We start from the raw sequence: 25,875 nt of genomic DNA on the forward strand, positions 1-25,875 counted from the left end.
TTTGTAAACAGGGGTGAAAATTATAAAGTAGGCTACTTTATAGATAGCCCCGGTGGTATTTTTTTCCTCAGTAGGGGATAAAAACTCCTATTGAAATCCCAATGGGGATAGAAATTTTATTGTTCTAAGGTTAAAAAATCCAGTGGGCATGGGTTTGAAATGCAATTTTTAAACATTGAATTTCGAATTGGGATGAAATCAAAGTCAATTTTCCAGTAGGGCTGAAATTTCAGGGTATTTTGCCATCAGGGACGAAATTTTTGCCAAATTTCCTAGTGGGGCTGGGGTTCCAGCGGGTCTGTGGCACAGGGGTGTAGATATCAATGAATATGTTGTTCCATTTCAATTCAATAACTAAAACAAACCAAACGAGCTGTTGATAATATCATTGACTAATTGCATAATTTATGCAATGAAGCTATCATAATTAACATAAATTTAAGTGATTAGTAATCTTTTTGAAAGCTAGGATTGCCCCTTTGTCAACCTTTGGTGAGCCTAAAGTTGATTTGGTTGAGAAAGGTTTTATGAGAATAACTTACAGTACAAAAAAATAATCATTTCAATCTCGAACTCAAATCTCAATGTAGTTGAGAGAAGAATTTTTTATCATTAGAATGCGATTTCAAGTAGTTATTATTCGCTAATTCGAACTCGAACGAGGATTCTAATTTGTTCGAATTAGAGAGAAATTCTCTCGAATAACAGAAAGTATTTTACGAAAAATATTCTTCGGGGACTGAAAATTAGCTCGAATCACAGAGTGATTCGAAAAATAGAAATTCGAATTAGCGAGAGCCCATTTGAATTATACAAGATGATACTCTATACAAGTATAATTTAACTCAATATTCATATTCATAGTTTGATGAATTTTTATAGATGTTAAGATTTTGGAATGGCCCTTTAGAAAGATTGTTTAAGGTTTAGAAAAACTCCTTCAAAACTGGTACCATTATGGCTTACTGGCTTTGTTAAAGGGCCCAAATGATTTGTTCTAGGAGACTCTTGCAATATTACAATCTCTTTATTTTACACAATCGTGCCCTTTATGGGAAACTTTGATCAACCCAGCTGACACACAACGTTGTTTCAACGTTGTGTGCCAGCTGGGAAATTTGTGTTTCCTGTAAAGTCACTTTTGTCTTCCCCCTCTAAAAATGCTCTTTATTTTCCTTGAGCTTTTTGACAAGATCGCCCCATTATCAATTTCAACAAGATTTTCTCCTGGAAATACACACCCAGGAGCTGGCACAAAACGTTGTTCCAACGTTCATCTAGCGTTATATGGACGTTGTGAACGTTAAAAATACGTTGAAATAACGTTGTGTGCCAACTGGGCAGCCTATGCTGACAGCAATTGTGTAGGGTCGTTGAGTATGTCTGTCCTAAACTCCTTGAAGTTTTTCATTCCCTCTACAACAAACTAATTAACATGTGCAGTAATTATGCTAATTTATTCTTATCCTTCTTGCTAATACCTCTGCTAATTAAATCAGATCAGCAGGTCTTAAACAAGTACATCAACAATAGCAATTAGGAGTTGTAAATGTGAGAAAAAAAATATAAAAAAGGTATAACCTCAAACTGTGTTCATTCTCCTTTATAATCTTTTGATAACAATTAAATCTTGCCCTAATTAATCAAAAGAAAAAAAATTGATTTAAATTACCTCAATAAGATTAAAACCTTGACAAAATTATCAGGCCCCCTATCTCGTTGCTAACTACTTTTTTCACAATAGCTATCCTTCTTTCTTGTCAAAAACTTTTTATCAAAACAACACAACAGAAAATAAGTCATGCCATAAGATTGCCAATGCCATCACCTGTGATGCTTTCGCTAAAGGAGACGTTCAATAATTGATCCCAATTAATGGTTATTAGTAACCTCAAAGAGATCTCTTATTGAAATACCTCAATGCATTATTACTAAAGATTTGAAATACCCCCCAACTAAGCTGTGCATCTTTTCTCTCATCTTTTGCAAAACAATAGGTATTCTACTATATAGAAAGAATAAAGTCAACTCTTGGACAATGGATGTGTTTTCACCAAAATATATACAGCCAAGCCTGCTGTAGAAAACGATAAAGAGCTTATGAGTCAATTAGTACCCAGTCCCCATATCTTACTCATTCTCATAATTTAAGAAGGGAGTTGTCCTAAGTATAAAACGTGAACTGATCAGAGTGGAAATTAATTTAGAAGAGATAAGTATATTTTGTTGGTAACATCATAGACACTTTTGCTGTGAAAAAAAAGTTGTTGTGATGTTATTGAGAGCTATCACATTGTTGTCTATTTGGACATGTAAGTTTTTTTTACCACCCCTGTCTCAAAGCACTGGTATCAATCTTTTAGTCAGGAGGGGAGAAACTAAGGGTACTAAGTATCACATTGTTGTCCCTTTGGACATGTAAGTTTTTTTTACCACCCCCATCTCAGAGCACTGCTATCAATCTATTAGCCAGGAGGGGAGAAACTAAGGGTACTAAGTATCACATTGTTGTCCCTTTGGACATGTAAGTTTTTTTACCACCCCTGTCTCAGAGCACCGTTATCAATCTTTTAGCCAGGAGGGGAGAAACTACGGGTACTAAGTATCACATTGTTGTCCCTTTGGACATGTAAGTTTTTTTTAATTGAGAATCTTTTTTTTGTCACCCCTGTCTCGCGGCCAATGTGATCTGGCCATCTTTCAACCAGGAGGGGTGAAAATTAAGGAGGTTAATGCTAGTATCACATTATTGCCACTTCGGGTTTAAACGTTTCTAATTATTTTCTTTCACATACTGTAGTAGTGTAAACTCTATTTCACCCCTCTCTCAATCTTTTAGCAAGTAGGGCTGAAATAAAGGACCTAAGTGTTTGTTGGGGTTTTGACTCTTTTACCACCCCTGTCTCAGTGGTTCGGTGAGAGTTGTTTAGGTTCTGTAGTTAAATTTAAGGAGCTAAAAGCTAGAGAGGATAGAAAACACATTGTTTTTAACGGATGGGATAGCTTAGAAGCCCCTCCCAAAGATTTTGATTCTATACTTACTTTTGTTAAAGAAAACAAGGAGCATTCATTTCTGTTTGGACAGACATCTTTTAGGAAGTCATGAAAAATTCAATTTTCTATAATTAGTAATCCCTTTTCATTCAATTTCTTCAGGCATTATTGCACATGATGTTGGAACATCAGGTACCCCGCCGAATTTCATTCCTGACCGCCCTACTGAACCAACATGGAAAGCGCCCAAACAATATTTGGATTTCCAACGACACGACATCGAACACCGTGACCATGGTTGTGTAGAAATCGAACATGATGATGTTAACCACCACAAACCATATTACTGCGTCAGCATCTGGTTGAAGAATAAATACAGGTGAGGTTCTTTTCCCTTGTCCCTTGCTTCATTCAAAAAAAATTCATTCCTCTTTATGCCCTATAGTGAGGTCTGTTAGCACAAAAATACTTCAGATGGTGATAAAAGCTTGCAATTCTAGACAGTTGACCCTTAAGGGTCAAACTATCTGTTCTGTATCCTGGGCTCTCCTGAATTATATCATCTTTTCTGGGAAAAAATAAATATTATGCTCCTGGAAAAATATAACAGCTATTCTCTAAGAAAGTTAAAATGCTCCTAGAAAGTGAGACCTTTTAAGAAAATTATGAAGTTCCCTGGAGAAAAAATCTGGCATCTGGTTGTGTTTTTCACAATTTAGCTCCTGGATTTTTTGAACAGATCGTCCGCTTGAAAATTGTATATGTTTTTCCTTAAAATGTGCTCCTGGATTTTAAGAACAGATGTCTTTAAGGTCACCCCTGGATTTTACCTGGGTGTTTTGAGGAAAGTCTCTCCTAGATTTATCCATAAAATTTACTCTTCTGGAAAAAAAGAACAGATATTTCAAAAAAATCTGCCGGCGGCTGCTCTTGAACCTAAACCGTATGTATGAGTAATACAAAAATAATTAATCGATTGCTTTGATAAACTCGAGAGTCGAGAAAATCTGTATATTTGATCAATGACTATTGTTTTAATCGTATGATATAATAGATAATTTTTAATTTTCTAAACAATAGTCTCTACCCTAGGATTTAATGAATCAATTATTCTTTAGCATATCTAGCTTTTCTTTCTTATGAATAAATTTAGTTGACTAGTTGGTTATAACTTTGAATGGAATCGTTTTTCGAATTTAAGGGTAAAAGTTTTAAGCCTTAAAGGTTCAGAAGAGACGGTTGAGAGAGATTTTCACATGGTAGGGTTTTCATACCCTTATTGAACCTTTATAAGAACAAACTATTTAAGAACATAAGGCTTCAGTAGCCAAAATATGAAGAATAAGTCTAGAACAAGTTAGGGCTTACTGGGACTCTAAAACACCAAATTTATCGGAAATTGTACAAAAATACTAACAAAAAGGTAAAAATAAGAAAGTTTTAAGAACATTTATTGGCTTGAAACTCAAAAAGTTAAAAACATCCAAACACTTCTAAAATTTTGAATGTTCTTATAAAGAAACGTGTAGAATGCATCATGAATAGAATTCAAGATTTCATTGATTTTCATTCTTCAGTGAACAACAACTGGCACCATCATCTGTATTCCTCGATTTCCAACACCCTAACGAACACAAAGAATACGCCTACAAACCAACTGTCACATGGGTTGAAAACGTAAACCCATGGCGTATTCGTGGTTGTGTTGCTGCCCCGGGTGGTAAAGATAATACTTTGGCTCACGGTAAATTGAGATGGTTTGCTATCTATGATGCGTCTAAAAACAATAACCAACAGCATGGAAGCATTGACGGATCCGTTTTCACCAGTAACCATCTTTGTCAAACAATTAATTTCCCAATTGTAAGTTTTTGTCTCTTTTAAGTTATTTTTACGCTTTTTTTATAAGAACAATTTTATAAGAACACGAGGCTGAAAATTGGTCAAAATATAAGAACAAATTAAGAACAATCTGACGATCACCTTTAGTGAACAATTAAGAACAAACTTAATAAGATCAGTTATGGGAGTATTCTGTATGACTTCTTTATTGTATACACACAAAAAAGAAATGTCTAACTTTTGTATCTGTTTTGATATTATACTTTTTTCCGGACACCCTTTATTCTCAATTCGGAACGAAACAATGCCGAAGAGGTAAGGTGTGAACATGGTTTTTATGTTCGTCAATCTTTTTTTAACAGACCTTTGTTGATGTACCACACTTGAAATTCCAAGTCAAACACAAATACGGCTTGATGTCTGCTCACAACGCTTTGGTGGCTTGGGGAAAAGCTGTTTCAGCCAATCAAGCAACAGTTTGTCTTGAAGAGTTTTATGGATGGTCAGGATACCACCATGACTTTGAAATCGTAAGTGAAGCTTGTTATAAAACTCGTTTGGCCACCCTACTAAATCGATTACAAATTTTTTATCAGAATACAGACTCTTAAACACACCCAATATCTTATGAATGCACAAAAATACTCACAAAATAATGAAAATAAGAACATTTTAAGAACTTTTCAGGCCTAAAAATCAGAAAACGAAGAACATCCATAAACTTCAAAAAAAAACTTGTACATAACCCATCCCAATTGATCTAATCCATTTCTGACGCGTTATTCTTAACGGCCAACACACATGTATTAAATCACTTTCTCTCTTAACACAGCACTGGTATGGTATTGTCAATCCAGAACTTGAAGACAATTATTCAGAGAAACTTAAAGTCGTCTGGCAACCAAAAGAAGATTTCCCCATGGATCACAATCAATTGAATCATTTTTATTGCAAGGTATTTTAGGATCTCTTTTCAGCATTTTTATATTGAGTACCAAAAACTAGAAATAGAAATTTTTCGCCCATTTGCCAAGATATATTTTCTATTTTTGGGGGGTAATTTGCCTCTGTTAGGGTTAAAAAATAAGAACGTGTAACAATGGTTATCCTAAAGTTTTAATAATCGATTGCCTGAGTTATGGCATATTTCGTTCAACAGCAGAATACGAACCCCTAAGATATCCTAAGATCGGCTAAACTCTATCCGTAGTTATTTGACTTCGGCATAATCTTTTCTTACGCAGTTATCATTAATTAAAGTTTATCGGTAAAACAACTTTCGCTCATCCCCTGATAGCTTTCCCTGCCTCATATTTCAGTGTTACTTCCCGTCGTTTTTATAACAATGTAATGAATGTGATATACTAGAGTGGCTTATAATCCGTATAATATGGGTGATATATGATAATGGGCTTTTCCAGAAAAAAAATTTAACCCCACTGTTGAGGATATTGATTTTTCGAAGTATCGAACCCTTTGGATAGCCTACTTTATTAGTAAAGACCCCCTGGATATCCACTTTTGAACAAAAATCGTTAACCCCCTGGATATCCGATATGCTCAACAGGGGGGGGGGGCATGGACTATTTCTTGAAAAGCCCAATACCATAATTGTTAAGGGATAATATCAGTAGTACACCGTTTAGCATATTATACTATGAATGTATTATTCTTTCCATTTTTCAGAATATCACATTGGGAAAATGGTATCACCCATGTCCATCAGTTATGGTACAAGCCTTTGAACCAAACACTGCTGTCTGTGAATCTGCCCTCGTTGCTTGGGTCGCTGTAAGTAAAATATCAACATCAACTTATTGTTATGTTCAACACTTCCCGACGCGCACACCCCAGCTGGTACACAACGTTATTTCAACGTTTATCTAACGTTATATGGACGTTGTGAACGTTAGACAAACGTTGAAACAACGTTTTGTGCAAACTTGTCAAAGAAGTTTTACAACAGGATGAATAGCGTTTCTGTGACCAGTAATATTTTTTTACTTTCGCTATAGTATTTGAAAAACGATCAAGCTACAGTGTGTTATGCTGACAAACGTGGTATCTCGGATAAACGAAAAGTTGCTATCGAAGCTCATATCATTATTTATGGTAAACAAGACACGTGTCAAGCTGTTCAACCCACTTGTGGTGCTTACCAAGAATGCGTTTACGATTCTGTCACAGGAGCTGCTAAATGTGGTTGCCATACTCATTGTCATGACGACGAAGAAAAAGCTTGCGGTAAGCTATTTTCAAAATGTCCCTAGCCCATGGTGTTCTAAATTGTTGAGACTTTTAACCACTGTAATGTTTTCAATTTTAGCAGTTTAGCAAAAAAAACAAAAACTGAGTTGTTTCTTATTACATCCTTAACAAATTACCAATTTTTTTTAATACACGTCACCCTTTCTGATAGCTCCTATTTGTCGTACACTCTCCTAAGGCAAAAAGCAGAATTCTACTACTTTTCTCTTTACGCCACAATGCAATGACTTCAAAAATAGGCCCCTTAGATTTTGACGTCAATTCACGTTTGCTAGGCCTTAGATTTAGAACGCCATGCCCTAATGCCCTAATAAAAGACACTGTCAGACCCTCCTCATAAAATTGCCATCAATGTGTTAACTTTTATTAAAAGATAACAACGTTGCTTAGACACGTTAAGTGCAACCCCAGGTAACCAAGCATAATGTTTGAAAGACGTCCCTCGAACGTCCATAACCGTCTTCCATATGGATGTGCATTCAAAACAATGTTGTGTGCCAGCTAGGTAATAACAGGAAATGAATCCAAATTTTTTCTCTTTGGGAAATAATTAAGAGATGGTGAACAAATAAATTAAACATAAATATCACATTCCAACCTTTTTTTCCAAGAAGAATCGTGGTCCCTTTAATCAAGATGCAATCCTAATTTCAATCTCATCTGTCTTCTTCTCGTTAGGTACCAACATGATGACGTATAAGAACCGATGTGAATTAGAAAAAGCTGCATGTGAAGCTGGTGGTAAATTCGAATACGCTCACCACGGACCATGTGAAGGTAAGGATGGACCAAAACCAGGTTTTCAGGGAAACAAATCAGATTTTGATTATTTATTCAACGACGTTGTTTAGGTCAGAAATCGGAGAAAAGCGAATTTTAGGGATAACTAGTGGAGTTGTCATGATACTAGGAAGCTGTTATTCTCTCCTGGACCATTAAAAAATGAGAAGTGATTAATCGAACTAGAATCAAAGTTTTCAGATTTATAAACAGAAGATATTTTCACATTAATCGATTACAAAACCTTGAAAAAGTATTTTTGCAACATTTAAGCATTTCTCCTCAATGTTTTTAAACCTTTTAATCTTTTTGTTTCAATATAGAATACACTTTTGGACATGGTAGCGCTCAATTGGGACCCATCACTGATAAAGACTGTGACGGCTTGTATTGTCAAACCATCTCTACTGGTAATCGTATTTGGTATCAACACGCGCATATTAATGTACAAATCTCCGTCAACTGGGCTAACAAGATTGATGGTAAGTGAATAAAAAGTCAACTCAACTCTCTCTAATTCGAAGAAAATTTCTTAAAGGATCGAATTAAAGAGAGTCAACTGTGAAGTCATTCAACTTAGAAATAGTTGGAGACTGCCAAGATCTTTAAGTTTTCTTCTTGATGATAAAGGTAGTCAACCCCTTCTTTACCAAATAAAATTCAGTGTGCTTTATCTCATTTCACACCATTGGCCCCAAAACTTTTAAAAAATAGTTTACCTGTTCATGCTTAATCTCTCAAATCGATCGTTACTTTTAAATCTTAAAAAAAGAAAATGATTTCAAAGCTGCTTGGAAGTTTTGGAATTTTCCATCTTAAATATTTCCTATTACAGTAGAACCTCCAATCAGTGGACACTCTAAAAGGCGGACACCTCTAATTAGCGGACACTAATCAGATTCCCCGATGGTGTCCGCTAATTAGAGGTTCAACTGTATTATTAATGTTTTAACTTAAACCTTTGCAATCTTATTCATCTCAGGAGACGACCAATCAACACACGACGCCAGTGCATCATGGATCGAAAATATCACACCCAACCAATTCACTGCATGCGTTATGGAAGCCGGAAGATTCACCAAATCTACTCCACCAAGCATTAGCTGGTTTGCTTACCAAGGAAAAGTCGATAAGGTTGGTTGAACCTCTCCGTGCTCAATCTTTTGTAGGCCGTTAGAAATCATCAGTAACCAGGACAACCACGCTCTGATAATGAGCTTGTTTAGAATTTAGTAGGTTTTGGCGTCTACCTAATGGAAAACCGTTATGGGGGTGCGATCCATTGAGTTTTAAGCCCGAAGGGCTAGATTCTAATTTCAAGATCAAGGGTGTGTAAATATGATATAATCTATTCTTCTTTTAACTATTGTTTTAGGTCATGACTCAAAAGATCGAGGTTGGAGACTGGCAATCAGGAACACATTGTGTGCCACTCCACGAACGTAAAGAAACATCACGACCAATCCCTCACCAACCACCAAGTTGTCCAAAACTTAACCTCGGTGATTACGAGAAGATGAGTCAAGATGAAGAAAGATGGCACTACGATTCAAGTATGTATTTTTTGATAAGTATAATTTTTTTAAGAACAATTTTATAAGAACAGGAATGGCCAAAGTTAAAAAAAAATAAGAATAATCTAAGAATCATATTAGCCTGGAATGATCAAATTTTGATATAAATTCAGTCAAATCTCTTTTTACGATGACGATTTTATATAATCGTTTAATATAATGAAATAAGAACAAATAAATAAGAACAATTTTAAGGAAAAAACTGAGGGTATTTTGTAATTAAAAAGAAAAATCCTCAAAATTACTCAGTTTTGTCTTATATGACAAAATGAAGATAAGAAAAGTCTGATTTACAGACATCTACAGTTATACTTAAGGCATTTTTTTTGTTAGAAGATGAATAGAAACATATTGGGCTATTCCAGAAAAAAATTGTAACCCCTATGTTGAGGAGGTCTTTTTTTAAAAAGGTGACCCCCCTTGGATTCTTTTCCAACTTTTCAGGACCCCCTTGGATTTTTTCTCCCACTTTTTTAGACCACCCTTGATTTTTGACCTCATTATACGGACCACCATGGATTTTTTCCTCCCACATTTTTAGACCACCCTGGATTTTTGATCTCATTATACTGACCACCATGGATTTTCAAAACTAGAAACCACCCTGGATTCTTTATTTTCCAGACCACCCTGGATGTCACACCTCCTCAACATAGGGAGTACAGACTATTTCTGGAATAGCCCATTAATATAACTTGATACTTTTGAAATTTCTAGCATCTAATAGTATTTTTGTCTCGATGCTCGTCCAATATAATATCAAATATAATATAACTTGATACTGAATACTTTCCTGCATTAGACTCAGCAATTACAGAGAGAGGATAAGCTGTAAGGAGTTGCATTTAATCGAAGCTTCTGGCAAGAAGCCTTCAGGCTACCCTCTGCTGCGTTCACATATCTTTTGACTATCTATTCTCTAACTTGTAGGTGTGATGTCAAAGATCCATGGTCAAACGCAACATGAATGGTTCAAGAGAATGATGAAAGGATATTCCATCAAGAAAGTCAAACTTTCAAGTGGTGTAAGTAAAACACCAAAGCATTTGTTGTTCCATTTGTTTGAGATTTCCCGTGTCCTTGATTGATCTTATTTTTGTTCATTTCCAAATTCCCTTATGTTCTTGTGTAAATGTCCGATAAGCAGACTTGTAGATTTTATCGATTCCTCAAAAAAAATTTAAGTGAAAAATGTTAAAAAATGATCAATTTAAACAAAGGAGGTATCAAAGTAATTAGTTTTGATACCACCTTTCCTCTTTACGAAGAAAGTTCGAAATTCACATTTCTGCGGGCGCATTTAGCTATTTAACCTTTTCATATTTTAAGCTATACTAAAAATCATATTTTTCTTCTTAAAGATGAAATTGGGTGGTGCTGCCATTATGTTGACTGTTGAACAAAGCCAAAAAGATTCCGTCATCAAATCACACGACGCCGTTAACGTCTGGATGGAACATGACGCTGCTTCTGAAGAAACGTACGTTTGTTTGAGAGAAATGCAAAACTGGGATGGTAAACACGAGGGCATCCATGTCGTAAGTTGTCTTTCTTTATATAAGAATAATTTTAAAAGAACAGTGCTCAATTTGGTCAGATCCTAAGAACAAATTGTAAACAACTGACACTGACAGGTTTTTCTCAGCTTATATAATTAAAAAAGAATAAACTACAAATCGCTAGGTTTAGGGTTACTTTGACTAGCAGTTTAATTTAAAGGCTTCATTTTTACATAAGTGTTCCCGTTTCATATCAGGCACATATTTCATATCGAGACAGTGTCTGCCTATTGTTATATTATGCTGATATAAGCAAAAAATGTTTAACTTTTCCTCTTTCTAACCAATCTTGCTCTACATATGTGTCAATCCAATGTGAAAAAGCTTGAAAATTAAATTGATGAGTAAGCCAACGATATAACTCTTATTTAAAAACAAAACCTTTAACCAAAGTTAATTTTTCATTTGATCTCTTATTTAGCACTGGACTTTGTTCATGGACGAAGATCAAAAGCAAGAAGACATCCACAGAGAGGTACAACAAGCACCTGATCACTACCATGCCACACCTGAAACAACCAAAGCACCAGTTGTCCCTATGTTGAAAGCTGTCCATAAAAATCATCTTGGATTTATCAACAAACTCAAATTCAAGCCAGCTTTGGCAGCACCAGAAGAATCAAACTACGCTTTCTGCCAATTAAAAGAATACTTGCCACAGAATTTCACTCAACTCTACAGTGCCACCGTATTGGTTTCTATTGATCATTATATTCCAGAACATGCTGCTTTCGAATCTATGAAAAAATACGAAATGCACCAAATGGAAATCAACAGAGGTAAAGAACACACTTGACGTTGATGGCACACAACGTTGTTTCAACGTCCTTCTAATATTCTTAACGTCCATATAACGTCAGATGAACGTTGAAACAACGCTATGTGTCAGCTGGGAAGTGATGACCGAGTGGTTTAAAGAGTTTAAGGGGGTTGCTGTTTTGAAGAAATCCCTGCTCTTTTCAAGTTTTGTTCAGTTCATAGATAGCCGAGCTAAATGGCTGGCCGAGTTCCTCTAAAATAATCCAAAGACTGTCTTGAAGTCCTAGATTACTGAGAAATTCACGAAAACATCTGTCTATCATATATTATTTTGTACAAGTGCGATCCAACAAATATTGCGTGAAAATGCCGCCGACACCGCGACCTATTTGACGGCAACGATACTTTGAGGAGAATGTATTACCCCTAACATTATATTTCCCTACTTCTTAAAGGTGTTCCATTCGGAGATATGAAATTCAATGACGAGATGGAACAAACCAGTTGGATGATGCCGCACATGTGGAGAGCCAATCTTACTGGATGGCGCCCACACATGCGTATTAACAAAAATGCTGACTACAGCGCTTGGCTTGAGGTACGCTACAACCAGTTTTAGAAATACAAATCTGGTGAAAGGGTGATGTCCTAGTGGTCAAGGAGTCTGCGCCTCAAACCAGGGGTTCATGGTTCGAATCTCCGCTCCTTTCAATGTTCCGTTCAGTTCTTGGATAGGCAAGTCGGCTGGCCGTGACTTCTGTGAAAAATAATCTAGAAAGACTGTCTAAAAGTCCTAGATTACTGGGATTTCACCATTCGTCCTTATAACGCTTGATGGACGTTGAAAAGCCGAGTTTAGCTCCGAAACCTTTCCATTGGAGTTTTGTTTGAGAATGATTTCTTTTTTGTTCTATTCAGGGTATGAACTCGACTCACATGAAAGTCTGTCAAAAGTCCGTTTTTAATGGATACAATTATGACGGAGTTGACGTCAATGTCGTTGTATTACCAGGTAAATTGTTGTCATTTTAACCGACAAATTTGTAATGTCAAAACAACGTATATCTAACGTCCATAAAGCCTCATAAAACTATTATATGAAATTCTTAATAACTTAAAAATATTCCCCCTTAGCTAGCTTTAATAGAGGTTTTCATCGCAAAAGGGGAGAGTGTATAGAAAATTTGAATGACTTCTTTCTTTTTCTCATTTACGGCCTCATAAAGTCTGTAGCATGAATGTAAATCAACCGATACCGAGACGATAGGTTGTAGGTACTAGCCCCAGTTGGGCCATACCAAAGGTCTCAAAATCATAATACATACTTCTCTCCTTGATGCTCGGGGACCAAAAAGAAGGGTCAAGGGTAAGTGGAAAAATCCATCAGGGAAAAGTTGCTGCCCTTCCTTCCTGCCTTCGGGTCAACAGCTAAACAAAAGGCAGCCCTCGACTTTATAACTTACTACTTATTCTTTTAATTTTCAGAACGTTGCCCGGTCGGATACATTGCCTTCAGAGATCAATGTTATTCCCACAACCCACTATGCTCAGCACAAGCTGATCAAAAGTCGCAATGTGGTGGAAAGCTTCCAGTCCCAAAAGACGCGCGTGAGAATGTCTTTATCAGTTACCGCGCAGCTCAACAAGCAGTTATCATTGGCAAAGAACGTGTCAATGGGATCTTCGCCTCGACTCCATACAGTCGATGGGGCGCCAATGAGCCATCCAGCGATTCATCTAAGAATTGTGTCAGTCAATCTGGAGTTGTCGGTGACTATGAAGAATCTGCTGTTTCTTGCACTCTCTGTCACAGAGCTGTTTGCTCACAAGGTAAGATTGAACTGTTTTAGTTATCAATACAATATTAAACTGGACATATAGTATTTTTTTAGGCTAAGAAGTATGATTAATCAAGAAACTCAAATGTTTTATCGACACACAACGTTGTTTCAACGTTCATCCAACGTTATATGGACGTTGTGAACGTTAGATAAACGTTGTAAAAACGTTGTGAACCAGCTGGGATTAAAGTTCCTTCGAATAATAAAACTGGGTATAAAATATTTTGCTAGGCTATACTAAAGAAGTATATTTTTTTAATTTTTTAATCACGTGCCGTGGCACTCATAATGTTCGGCCTCGCGTGAGCTTCGCTCTCCCAGTGTCGTTCGAGTGTCATGGTATACGCCATGGCTTGGCAGCTCGCATCTGTCAAGTCGTAGTGTCTGTCAGCGCAGTGATTCCTACTCCTTTGTGGGTAGGATCCATCCCGAATGCATTCGGAGGGCTCATATCTATCTATCTATCTCTATTGTTAAAAAAACTTTGGAAATGAAAGGAAGAAGTAGCGTTAAATATGATATCATTACTTATAATTGTAAATTGTTTTGTTTTTAGCACAAAAACAATTGAGTTGTGATTTCCCAATGATGTACTGTATGAACGGTGGTAAATGCTCATACGCTTCTAGTGGACCACAATGCGCATGCCTACCTCCATATAATGGTGCCCGATGCGAGAACAAACCTTAAGAAATGGGTAAGTCGCTTCAGACCTAATTTGGACGGCAGGCTTACTGCCTTACTTTCATATACCTTATCGGCCAAAACTAAGTTGGCCCTAAGTGACTAAATTTTGGCTTGGTGACTAAAATGAGGGCCGACTAAAAATTTGGTCCGACTAAAATTTGGGCCGACTAAAACTTTAGAAATGGCCAAAACTTAATTATTAGTCCACCCTTATTGACTAATTTTTGACGAGGTGACTAAAATCAGGGCCGACTAATAATTAAGGCCGACTAAAATTAAGGTCGAATAAGGTAACTGAAAGCTAGAAGTCTTTAAAATCACCACTTTGACTTTGGAGAGTCGACATTCTACTAGTCTGAATCGCATACCTCTATAGATATACTTCCTATATAGGAGGATGAGCAGAAGCCTAACTTTCTACCAACTTTTGCTAAAAATGAGGGAAGACAAGGCAGAAAGTCGACTGCCGAAGCTAGAGCTCAGCACTTTTGTACCTGGTCCCTTTTTAGTTTACTGCTAGTGTTTATGATAGCGGTAGGTTCATCAGTTAGATCCGAATGGAAAAGTTAAAGGTCTGAGTACGAGAATGTTTCTTTAGATATCGAGATATCTTATTGGAATGAACAATACACGTACCGAAAAGCTTATAGAGAAATTGCGTTCTTTTTATTCTGTTGTCGTATATCCGGTTTTATATTGTCCGAGCATGTCCTTTCGAATGACTATACTCTTTTTGATAATTGTCTCGTCTAACCATTATCAGGTCTTTTTAATTTTGATTCTCCCCACTTTATAATAATGACTTAAAGTCATCTTAATTTTCACCTTTTTCTATTTTTCAGGAAGCGCAAGCATCAAGTACAAAGCTAAGAACGCCGCCTATTTGAACACACAATTGCAATATCTACACATTTTAAAGTAACATGAAGAAGAGCAAATTCGTATTTCTAATCATTCACAGTTTATTTTAAAATTTATTGTAAACCTTACTATTTTTCTACTTTTCAAAGTAATAGTATTTTTAAAGTGGATTCTTTTGGGAACGGTTAGTAACGAGTTTTTCGAATAAATTTAATGATGAAGAATAAATAAGAAAATCTCTACGCTTTGTATTGAACATTTAAGAAAATCTTGGAATTCATTTTTACAACTCTCTACCCTTTTCCTTTATCAGCCCCGGTTTGACGATTTTTTCCATCCGGCGATTTGGATGTTTTAATTCCGACTTCGGATTATTTTCGGGAAATTATTTATCGGGATCACTTAGTGCGCGAAAATAATTTTTTTCTTTAAGAAAAAACACATAGTCACAGTGTGTACCAGACAGTGTTTGGTATTAGCAGCAAGGAAATAAAGGAAATGGGCTCGAACGAGTAAGATAAAGTAATTTAAAAGCGATATTCCTTAATTAATTAGTTTTAGCTAATCACAAAGTTAATGTGTTCAAGAGTCTTTGAAAGGTGTTGTATTATCTAATATGTTGTGAATATTAATGATTGGAAAGAAATACGTTACCTGAGGCCCGTTTCAAATCAACACATCAAGTGATGACATATGAAGCCGTAATGGGCTTCCGTAGAAATAAATATCATGTAACAAGCACATAAAAATTTCGAGTAAAAGCGTGATTCGTCTTTCAATATATTTCGATCATGTGCTGTACGAATAGGGTAGAAAAAATTTTCTTTTTCAATAATATTGCACTGGGTTTTCTGTTTTACATAGAAGGAAACGTAACAACAGTACAGTAACACTGTGCAAGGAAACTCTTATTGTTACCGCAGGCAGAGACAGGACGTGAAGATTTACTGAATGTTCGTGATATTCGCTAAAATATAAGGGAAAATTCTACTAAGTCACAAAGGTAATTTTACTAAGTTCCACAAAGTTAAAAAGGGCAAAATATATGTACAAGTCAATGAGTAAATATACTTACTAAACACGTATAATCCCATGAGCTCTGGTGCGGTATAAAAATGTCTTCTATATTTCGGTTATCTGGTTCTCAATCTCAAATCAGTTTTCATTCACTCTGATTTGTCTATGTAAAATTTGTACCTCACTCTTCTCTCATCAAAGTTCAACTAACAGAAAAGGCAACAAAAACAACCACAGAAAATGCAAAAGCGAGAGAAGAGAAAGTCCCAAGGGACGGACGCAACAAAACAAAGACAAGCAAATGGGAATGCGTGTATATATAATTACCCTATAATTATAATAAATAATGGCATTTACATAGCCCCTCACAAAAATTTTAATTTTTGTAACCTTCAAAACATAAATAAATTCCTAAATAAATTTTTAATAATTTTTGATTTTCATTAAATACTATATTTTTGTAGTAAAACTATTTTGTTCAAAGGTCTAAGTAATTTTGACTTGTTTGCCAGTTCAATTTCAACAGTTCTCGTGAGCCCAGTCCCAGGGATGAGCTTTGTTACTTTCGCTAAACACCATTCATTTCTAGGTTTCTCATCCTTTAGCAAAACAACATCATTAATACTAATGGCATCTTTCAGTTCCTTATGCCATTTACTTCGTTCTTGTAAAGAATTTAAGTATTCCTTACGCCAGCGCTCCCAAAACTCATTAACGAGATGCTGGACACGACGCCAATATTTACGACAATATAAATCGACATCACTAAATGAACCAGGAAGGGGGTATACAACTTTCGATTTGTGAGTTAGTAGAGTCATTGGCGATATTGGAGTGAGGCTGGTTGAATCGTTTAAGCATTCGACGCTTAATGGTCTTGAGTTGATTACGTTTTCGACCTCGGTGATGAGTGTGTGGAACGATTCTTCATGAAGAATTTCGCCATGTTTGATCAACATTCCGGACAAGATATTTCGGGCTGTCCGGATTTGTCGTTCCCAAACTCCTCCATAGTTGCTGGAACTAGGTGGATTTCTCTTCCAGACGACCCAGTCACCGTTGTGTTTTGATAGAAAATCGGCAATTTTTGAGTGATCCATATTCATAAATTCTCTGTAAAGCTGTTTATCAGCGCCGACAAAATTAGTCCCATTGTCGGATCTTATCATTCTAATATTTCCCCGTCGAGCAACTAATCGTCGGAGAGATAAGATAAATGAATCGGTTTCCATGCTGTGGATTCCTTCGATATGAACAGCTCGAGATGCAAGACAGGTGAATAGAACGCAGTAACGTTTGACTAGTGATCTTCTCACCTTTATGTAGAATGGACCAAAGACGTCGAGGCCAGTGTAGGTAAACGGTGGAGCGGCTTCGATTCTGTCGATTGGAAGATCGCTCATTCTTTGCTGAATTGTAGCCCCTCGTAGGTGCCTGCACACGACGCATTGATGGATGACGTGTCGAACCATTGAATTGATATTGATGATCCACAGGCCATTGGTGCGAATCTCATTGATCGTCATACCTCGTCCTGAGTGAAATGTGTTGTTGTGATGGAAACGTACCAAAGGCTTTGTGATGACACTGTCCTTTGGAAGGATTATGGGATGTTTGATTTCGAAGTCCATGTTGGAACGTTGAAGTCGGCCACCAACTCGAAGAAGACCGTCTTTGTGGATGAATGGGTTGAGCTTGACGAGATTATCGTTCAGTTTGATCTTTTCGTCGTTCTTGAGGCGTTGTACTGTGTTGGCGAAGTATGATCGTTGAACTTCCTGGAAGATCGTCACTTGGGCAAACTTTAACTCTTCGACTGTTAGGGGTTGCATCGTTGGCTGTTGACCTCTCAGAACCATGGAGTGCGTCTTTGATTTCTTGCAGAAGTTGTTGATGTAGCGTAAGACGAATGCTGTAACACGAATGATTTTAATCCAAGACGACATTCTACCTATGACTGATAAGAGAACGTTAGTTTCTACAGCTGCTGTAGCTGCACAAGTCAGAGTATCACTACTCTTGACGATCTCAGGATCGTCGTCATTGACAACGAACTTTGTTGTCGTGACATCATCACTAAGTGGCTGCCAAAGGAATTGAGGTCCTTTAAGCCACATATTGATGCGTTCTGTGTCGTCTTGTCGTAGTACTCTTGATCCAACGTCAGCTGGATTGTCTTCTGAGTTTACATATCTCCAACTGGTTGACGTCGTTCGGTCTTTGATGAACGTCACTCTGTTTGAAACGAACATCTTGAACTTCTTGGTGTCATTGTTCAGGTAGCCCAGCACTACCTTGCTATCTGTCCAATATACTTCACGTTGAATGGGAATCTCGAGCTCTGTGGACAGTTTGCTACCCAGTTTTGCGGAAAGAGCAGCGGCCATAAGCTCGAGACGTGGCATTGTGATCGTTTTCTTGATCGGATTCACTCTTGACCGTCCATGAACGAAGGAGCAGTGGATATTGCCATCTGGATCTAACAGGCGAATGAAGGTGCAATATCCATGTCCAGTTTCAGAAGCATCTGAAAAGTGGTGCAAGCTAGCTTCTTCTACAAGGAAGCCTACTGGGTGAAAGCATCTTGGAATGTTGATGGTTTGGAGCGACAGAATCGTTTCTGTTGCTTTACTTACTCTTTGTTGCAGTTCGTTTGCGAAGTCTTCATCCCAACCGAAGTTTTCGGAACAAAGACTTTGGAGTAGCCTTTTGCTTTCGAGGAGGAATGGAGCAGCCATTCCTAAGGGATCATAGACTTGGTGGATAATGGAGAGCAAACCACGCTTGGTTGATGGTATGTCGAAGGTCTTCGTTCGGAGGCTAAGAGTATCTTCAGAGATGTTCCATTGAACACCAAGTGCATGGTCGTTTGGTAGGACATCTAAGCATTCTTGAAGTTCTTTGACGCGGTGGTTTTCAGGGATGGCTTCGATGACGTCTCGTGAGTTGCTGATGACTTTTGTTAAGTTGAAACCACCATCTTGACACATTGAACGCACGTTCTGAACGAGCTCTATCGTTTCCGAGGGTTCTTCTGTTGATTTTAGCATGTCGTCGACGTAGAAGCTTTTTCTGAGGGTGTCGGACGCTTCTTGACCATACTTTGATTCGCCTTCGGAAGCTGCCTTTCTTAAAGCGAAGTTAGCACAACTGGGTGATGAAGTGCTACCAAATGTATGGACGCACATCTCGTATTCTTGGACAACGTTTCGAGAATCTCCATCCTCCCACCAAAGGAACTGAAGGTAACGGCGTTGATTCTCTGGGACTTGAACTTGGTAAAACATACTTTCGATGTCGGCCATAGTTGCAATAGTGTGTTGGCGAAATCTGGTGAGAACGCCAAGAAGTTGGTTGGTTAAGTCTGGTCCTTGAATGAGCTCGTCGTTTAGGGATTTGTCGTGGAACTTCGAGCTGCAATCGAAGACAACGCGAATCTTTTTCTTTCTTGGGTGATAGACGCCATGATGAGGGATGAACCATTGTTCGTCATCTGGATACGACGACTGTACCTTCTGAGCATAACCTTTACTAAGCATGTTATTGATAAAGTTCACATAGTCGTTACAAAATGTATGATCTCGAGAAAATTTCTTCTTTAATAGATTAGACCACACCAAGATTATGGAGAAATCGTATATGATTGTCCCGGTAATTCTACATTTTCTGAAAAACTCGAGTCTGTTCAATATGATGCTTGTCTTGCAATTACTTGATGCTTCAGAGGAACATCCAGAGAAAAAATTTACCTTGAGTTAGGGCTTGAAAGCCTGGCAGACAGGCTGTTGATTAGAAGACTCGTATTTTTTTCATAAAATAAATAATAGAAGGCTTTGCTCTTGCTTACCTTACGAATATTCTTCCTCCCCAGAGACGAGAGAAGGAGCGCAATGCAGGGCGAAGGATAAAACCACCACTCGAGGCACCTTTCTGTAGAGCCGAGCGTTATCGTGCCTCTTTCTTTCCTTTTTGCATAAATGAATGGAATAACCTCGGAGATCATATACGAAATCTTCCCACTATTAAGTCTTTTAAGCAAGCAATTCTTCGATTTCTCAGAACCAGTGCTAACTCAGTTTTCAGAGCTAGCGACAACGATGGCGTTGTTCTCCTTAACTGATTAAGGGTTGGTTTCAGTCATCTTTGTGAGCATAAGTTCAGGCATAATTTTGCAGACACAGTTGACCCCTTCTGCAACTGTCGACAAAATTCAATAGAAACACAACACTGCATTCATTTTTTGATGCATTGCTCTGATTACTCTAATGGTAGAATACTTCTTTATGGCTCATTTCTGTAATCATCCTCGGTAGTTAGTTTTCTTTCTCCATTTATTAATTAATTTATTAATTTATTGTTAGCTTATTTTGGGTTCCTTCCTCCTGGTGGTATGATCTGGTGGTCCTTTTACGGTAGGTTAGGAACCTTTAGTTTTGTACTATTTGTTCGTGTTACCTATACTAGATAAAAAAAGAAAAAAATATCTGGCTGAAATTCAGCACAGAGGTTCCTTTTGGGTCCAAGAACCACAAAATAAAAGCTACAATCGATCCGAAAGGTTTTGGACTCGTTTGGGGTCTTTTTATAGACATCAGTATAAACTGCCTTAAGGAAACTAATTTCGGCGAATTCGGCAAATTTAGACAAAGTTCGCCAAAATTAGTTCTCGCCAAAATTTTAAATTTTCAGGATTTTTACCGCTCGTCAAAATTAGTTCCCGCCAAAATAAGTTCCCTTAAGGTACTGAAAACAAGAATTTCAAAAAGTTTTGAAAAATAATTGTTCGACCGTTTTATCTGATCGTGAAAAGTAAATAATGAAAATGGTTGTGTTTTTTTAAATTTCGTTATATTTCATGGTACCGTCATTCCTGCTTAGTAAGATTGATATTTTCAAACCAAGCTCAATATATGCATTGAAACGTACTAGCTGAAAATGGTATGGTTTTATAGGGTTGCAATGGCTAGGTCACGAGATAATTGATCTTTAGGTAGCCTTTTTTAAGACGTTTTAGCTGAGTCAGCAAAAATTTTAACCAAAATAATTTTAAATCATAAACTATAAACTATTTCAATCATACACTTTCTGTTTTTTCTTAGAATCAGTTCATTTATTCGAAGCAAAATCTCTCAAACTTTTCTAATTTACTTCACTTCCACTAGAAAATTCGTTAGCTTTATGTTTCCACAATGTAGCTACAGTAAATAGTTTTTAGAATATTCGTACGTACCAAAAGTAACATCCAAGACTGGCTCATCATATCATATTTCCAATGCAAAAATTGTTGGTCAAAATTTAGATTTAGAATACCATGGAGACTGGCTAAAAATAACATGGGCGGAAAACAAATCTGTTAAACGTTGATGGTGTATTGTATTTCATCACTCAAATATTTGACATTAACCTTACCAAGCAATATTGTATCTTCTAATATGAAAATTTACAGACCCGTTGCATTAAGGCAATGCGCTTATTTTTGGTTGCCAGTTAACCATTTGGACCTTTTACGAGGAAATTTATTGTTTGTTAATGGCTAAATTAAGGGCTCTGACCATAGTCCAAAAATTGATTTTGGTATTTGAACATGTTATATTTCAGGTTCCTTAACACTTTTAACAAAGAATTGCCTTTATAAATTGCTTTTTAATCGAATCCCTTAAGAGTAATTAAGAATTTAATTGCAAAAATGACGTTATGAACTTTAAAAAGATGTTAATAATATGTCGCATCACCCTCTTTTACAAAAAGTGCTTAGTTTTAATGGGTAATTAACTTTTTTTTTTCAAAATTTCTTTACCCTGTCCGCAAAGAACAGAACTGTTTTAAATTTTGCGGAAAATTTTTCTAAAAAGATTTGTCAAAAGTTATGACTGTTTTTTTAAGCAAAATCCAGATGAAAAATTGATGAAAAACCACTATTTTGAAGATTTCGAGACAAAGAAGCATTTACAAAAATTTTCCGCAAAAATTTTTATTGTTCGGGAAAAGATGCACCATCTACTGCGAAAATTTTTTCAAAATGTTTTTTCTTCGCCGAAACTAAGCTCTTCAAAGTTGAAATACTCTTCCTCGCAAAAGTCTTCATTTTCTTCTTCATCAAATTCTTTCAATGCAATTTTTGAATTTTCAGATTCAGGAATAGTTTGTCTAACAGAAAATGTATAACATGCCATAGTTTTGTTGGTTACATCAGTCAGAAAACACATTTTAAACACGGCAATTATGAAAAATTTACTATGGTCAGAGCCCTTAAGAGTGTAATATTACCAAGCCATGATAATAGCATAAGGAATTGTAGTCTGGAAAGCAAACCAAATTAGCCGAACTAAACAGTTTTGCAGATCTTAGATTCCCATCGTTTGATTGTAGCCAAATAAGGGATATCATAAATCATATTGACTGCAATCATTGAAGTTGCCACTATCACAATCAACAAGCCGATTATAACAATCTGTAAAGTAAACAAACAAACTGAAAACAAACTGTCATAAATTAGCCCATGATTAGCATATTTCATAGGATTGGTGTATCCTGCCACATGACTAATTTTCTATTCAATTTGCAGGGGAAAAATACACAAATCTTTGCAGATTTTCCCAAATCTGAGCAGATGTGCGTTCAATAAAAAAGTTGAGAAAAACTAAAAGGAACTTTCAGGAATTTCTAATCATTGAGTAGTTCTTTTGCCTATGATGGTTTGTATATCCTTTTATCTATACCTATCAATGCTTTATACCAGTGGGAGGGGTTCAACAGGTTTGTGATATGAAGGTTTAAAATTCTCTATTCAAGAAGAAAAATCTGCAGAGGTAATAAAGATACAATGATAAAAAAAACTTACCCAATTCGGAAATATATGCGTGATAATCATGTCATAGGAATATGCCCAAACAAATTCTGAATTCCTCAATAACATAATCAAAGCAATATTTAAACATCTCAAACTGACCACTTCACAAATGACACATAGAAAATATGAAACTCCAGCTCCCAGTAGAAGATACGTGAAAATCAGAGGCGATCTGATCAGTACGAAGCTTGTGCCGAATATCCAAGGTGCAAAGGGTAGGATTAGTAGTCCAGTGAAGTGTATATAGAATAGTGTCACTTGAAGGCGAGTGGTCTCTGTAATTCTTTTTATGACGACACAGTAAAAGCATATAGATAACACCGAACATAAACTGAAAACGATTCCCAAAATATATGAATAATAATCATTTTTTGGTGTCTCAATTTGTTCCCAGACTACCAAAACGACTCCAACGTAGGATAATAAACCGTACATCATATCAGATAATTTTGTTTTTTCTTTTAACAATAACCAACCAAACAAAATACAGAATGCAGGAAGTGTACCAAAAATGACTGCATTGGTGCCCATATCAAGCCTTTTCAAGGCCATTCCAAGGAAGATGACACAAGATAACCGTAAAATGCCAGCAGCTACTAAATAACATGTTTTCGTGAAGCTCTGAATGGGTGAAATCTTTTCAATTAGCATATTGCTTGAAACGATAACTAAATTGATAATGTATCGAATCAATAAAGCCTCGAAAACACGAACGTCGCTATGGTTGAATGTATATTTAAACAAACCATCACCAATTTGGAAGAATAACGCATACAGGAGCGAGCATGTTATTCCAATTATAACGGTTAGCTTGTCGAATTTTTCCATAGGAGCCACACTTCTTTTTTTCCCAAAAAAAAACTTTTTTCCCTGAAAAAAAAAACAAAGAAAGGATTCAGTGAATGAAAACTCGGGCTTTGGAAATCGCAATGATCAGATCCCTAGAGATACTTTTTTTACTTCTCGTTTTGGTAACCCTTCAACCCTTCGAACATATTACTAATATTTCAATCGGAGAAGCTTCTTGACGTTGTTGCCTTAAAATCTCCAAATTGACAAATGGTATGACTTTGAAATTTTGACCGGTAGTAGATATGAACAATGAGACGATGAGTAAAAATTTTGGTCCAGTCACCTGTGTGATTGGTATTTTACACCCAAGGAGGCCCCCATCCAAATATGTACAAAGGGTTAAAGGTTTTATTTTCAAATAAGTGTTTCCGTTTCATATCAGGACAGTGTTTCCCCCTATTGTTATATTGTGCTGATTTAAGCAAAAAATGTCTTTCTTTTCCTTTTTCTGACAAATCTTGCTCCACATCCGTATAAATTCAATATCAAAAAGCTTGTAAATTAAAATTGACGAGTAAGCAAACGATATCACTCTTTTTTTTATCACTATCATCTACCTTTGAGTAGATAACTACAGAATGAAGGCCTTCGAGTCTCCCTCGACTACAGTCGCAAAACTTACTCACTTATCATCCCTTTTTCGCATGCATTATCAACTCGCTACTCCTTTCCTTTGATGAACTTCTTTCTCGTTTACCTTATATCATCTTTTTATCGTTTGAAAAAGTTAATTGTTTTAATCCATTATAATCCAGTTAGCTTAAGCCGTCAGTGAAAAATTAATTAACTTTTTGTAAAGTACAGTAGAACCTCCAATTAGTGGACACTCTAAAAGGCAGACAAAATATTTTTCCCCGGTCGTTTCCTAGTCAAATTTTCGAAATTTTGTTTACAAAGATTCAGTTTTTCCTTTACCCAGTTGACTTGCTTTCCTGTGCAAGCTCCTTCCCAACCCTGAAGTTGACTTTTTAGTCTTTTTAGACTTTTCTTGAACGGTTGAAAAAAAGTAGTTCGCTGTGTTTAAATAACCGATAATTCTTGAATCTTTTAATGTTCATATGTCTTTAGGGAAATGCCTAAAACCATAATTTCATGTTTGCGACCCCTTAGTACGATTTGATTTCGAATTTTGAGCCTGAAACTCAAAACCGTCCAAAAGGCGGACACTTCTAATTAGCGGACACTAGTCCGATTCCTCGATGGTGTCCGCTAATTAGAGGTTCCACTGTATACGTGATGTGTGATGATTTAGAATAATTCATTTCAAAATTCCGAGTTAAAAGAGTTATAACTCGGCATTACGGTTTTGGGTTTTAATATTAAATTTCTCAACGAACATTAACATTTCAGCCAATTTTCAAATGCTAGGATGAAACCAATTAAACAAATCAGTCTTTAGAAAATATCTTAAATATAATCCTTTGTTCAGAACAACTCGGAACCACTCGGATTAACTCATAATTTCAATTATTATATACCTGTAGGCAAAAACAGTCGAAAGGATTTTTTGGTGAGTGACAAACGACAACCAATCACCAAAAAGCTGCTCCAACGATGGCCACACCTCCATCCTTTAAAGATCAAACTGTCTGAGACTGGCGACAATCATCCAATGAAGGTTAGCATCCTAATTGGTGCAAACTGCCCCAAATCAATTCAGCCCACGAACGTAATCCCAAGTCCAGTTGAGAGAAGACCCTATGCCTTCGAGACAAACCTACGATGGTGCATAGCAGGTCCACTTGACAACACCAAACCAAACATCACGTCATGTTATCGTATCAATTCGACTTGAAATCAGAACGAAAAGATCTTTAACAAGTAAGAATCTTATAAAATCTTTGTAAGATCTTACAACGATTCTTAGGCAATCTTGAAAATTTCTTCAAACAAAAAGATCTTTCAAGATCTTGTAAAGAAATCGTTAAGAATTGTCAAGATTCTTCCCGCATATTTATAGTAAGATAATTATTATTTCTTATTAAGTTCTA

General features: G+C 36.5%; 2 protein-coding genes across 2 annotated transcripts; one reads left to right on the plus strand and one right to left on the minus strand.

The window, feature by feature from the left end:
* The first annotated feature begins 2,006 nt into the window (after window positions 1-2,006).
* On the plus strand, window positions 2,007-15,421 carry LOC136816548 (uncharacterized). The gene is made up of 19 exons (XM_067072890.1): window positions 2,007-2,312; window positions 3,157-3,373; window positions 4,572-4,857; window positions 5,199-5,366; window positions 5,669-5,791; window positions 6,523-6,627; window positions 6,852-7,080; window positions 7,783-7,881; window positions 8,208-8,366; window positions 8,867-9,018; window positions 9,260-9,437; window positions 10,389-10,483; window positions 10,820-10,996; window positions 11,439-11,796; window positions 12,232-12,374; window positions 12,695-12,788; window positions 13,262-13,606; window positions 14,174-14,314; window positions 15,147-15,421. Exons 1-18 carry the CDS (start codon window positions 2,273-2,275, stop codon window positions 14,305-14,307), a joined length of 3,102 nt encoding a protein of 1,033 aa, XP_066928991.1. The 5' UTR covers window positions 2,007-2,272; the 3' UTR covers window positions 14,308-14,314; window positions 15,147-15,421.
* Window positions 15,422-16,625: 1,204 nt separating this feature from the next.
* LOC136816531 (uncharacterized) lies at window positions 16,626-19,721 on the minus strand. The gene has a single exon (XM_067072872.1). The coding sequence runs from the start codon at window positions 19,719-19,721 to the stop codon at window positions 16,626-16,628; it is 3,096 nt and encodes a 1,031-aa protein (XP_066928973.1).
* Between the last annotated feature and the right edge of the window lie 6,154 nt (window positions 19,722-25,875).

The sequence above is a fragment of the Clytia hemisphaerica genome, unplaced genomic scaffold (genome assembly GCF_902728285.1).
Source record: "Clytia hemisphaerica strain Z4C2 unplaced genomic scaffold, Clytia hemisphaerica genome assembly, whole genome shotgun sequence".
In the NCBI taxonomy this organism is placed as follows: Eukaryota; Metazoa; Cnidaria; class Hydrozoa; order Leptothecata; family Clytiidae; genus Clytia; species Clytia hemisphaerica.

What these genes read in the sequence shown, in the direction of transcription:
- LOC136816548 (XM_067072890.1), top strand. Translation starts at nt 2,273, where the DNA reads ATGTTATTGAGAGCTATCACATTGTTGTCTATTTGGACAT. An exon ending in ACCAAGGAAAAGTCGATAAG is followed by an intron (nt 9,019 to 9,259) that starts GTTGGTTGAACC and finishes CTATTGTTTTAG; the next exon opens with GTCATGACTCAAAAGATCGA. An exon ending in CAATGTCGTTGTATTACCAG is followed by an intron (nt 12,789 to 13,261) that starts GTAAATTGTTGT and finishes TTTAATTTTCAG; the next exon opens with AACGTTGCCCGGTCGGATAC.
- LOC136816531 (XM_067072872.1), bottom strand. Translation starts at nt 19,721, where the DNA reads ATGCTTAGTAAAGGTTATGCTCAGAAGGTACAGTCGTCGTATCCAGAT.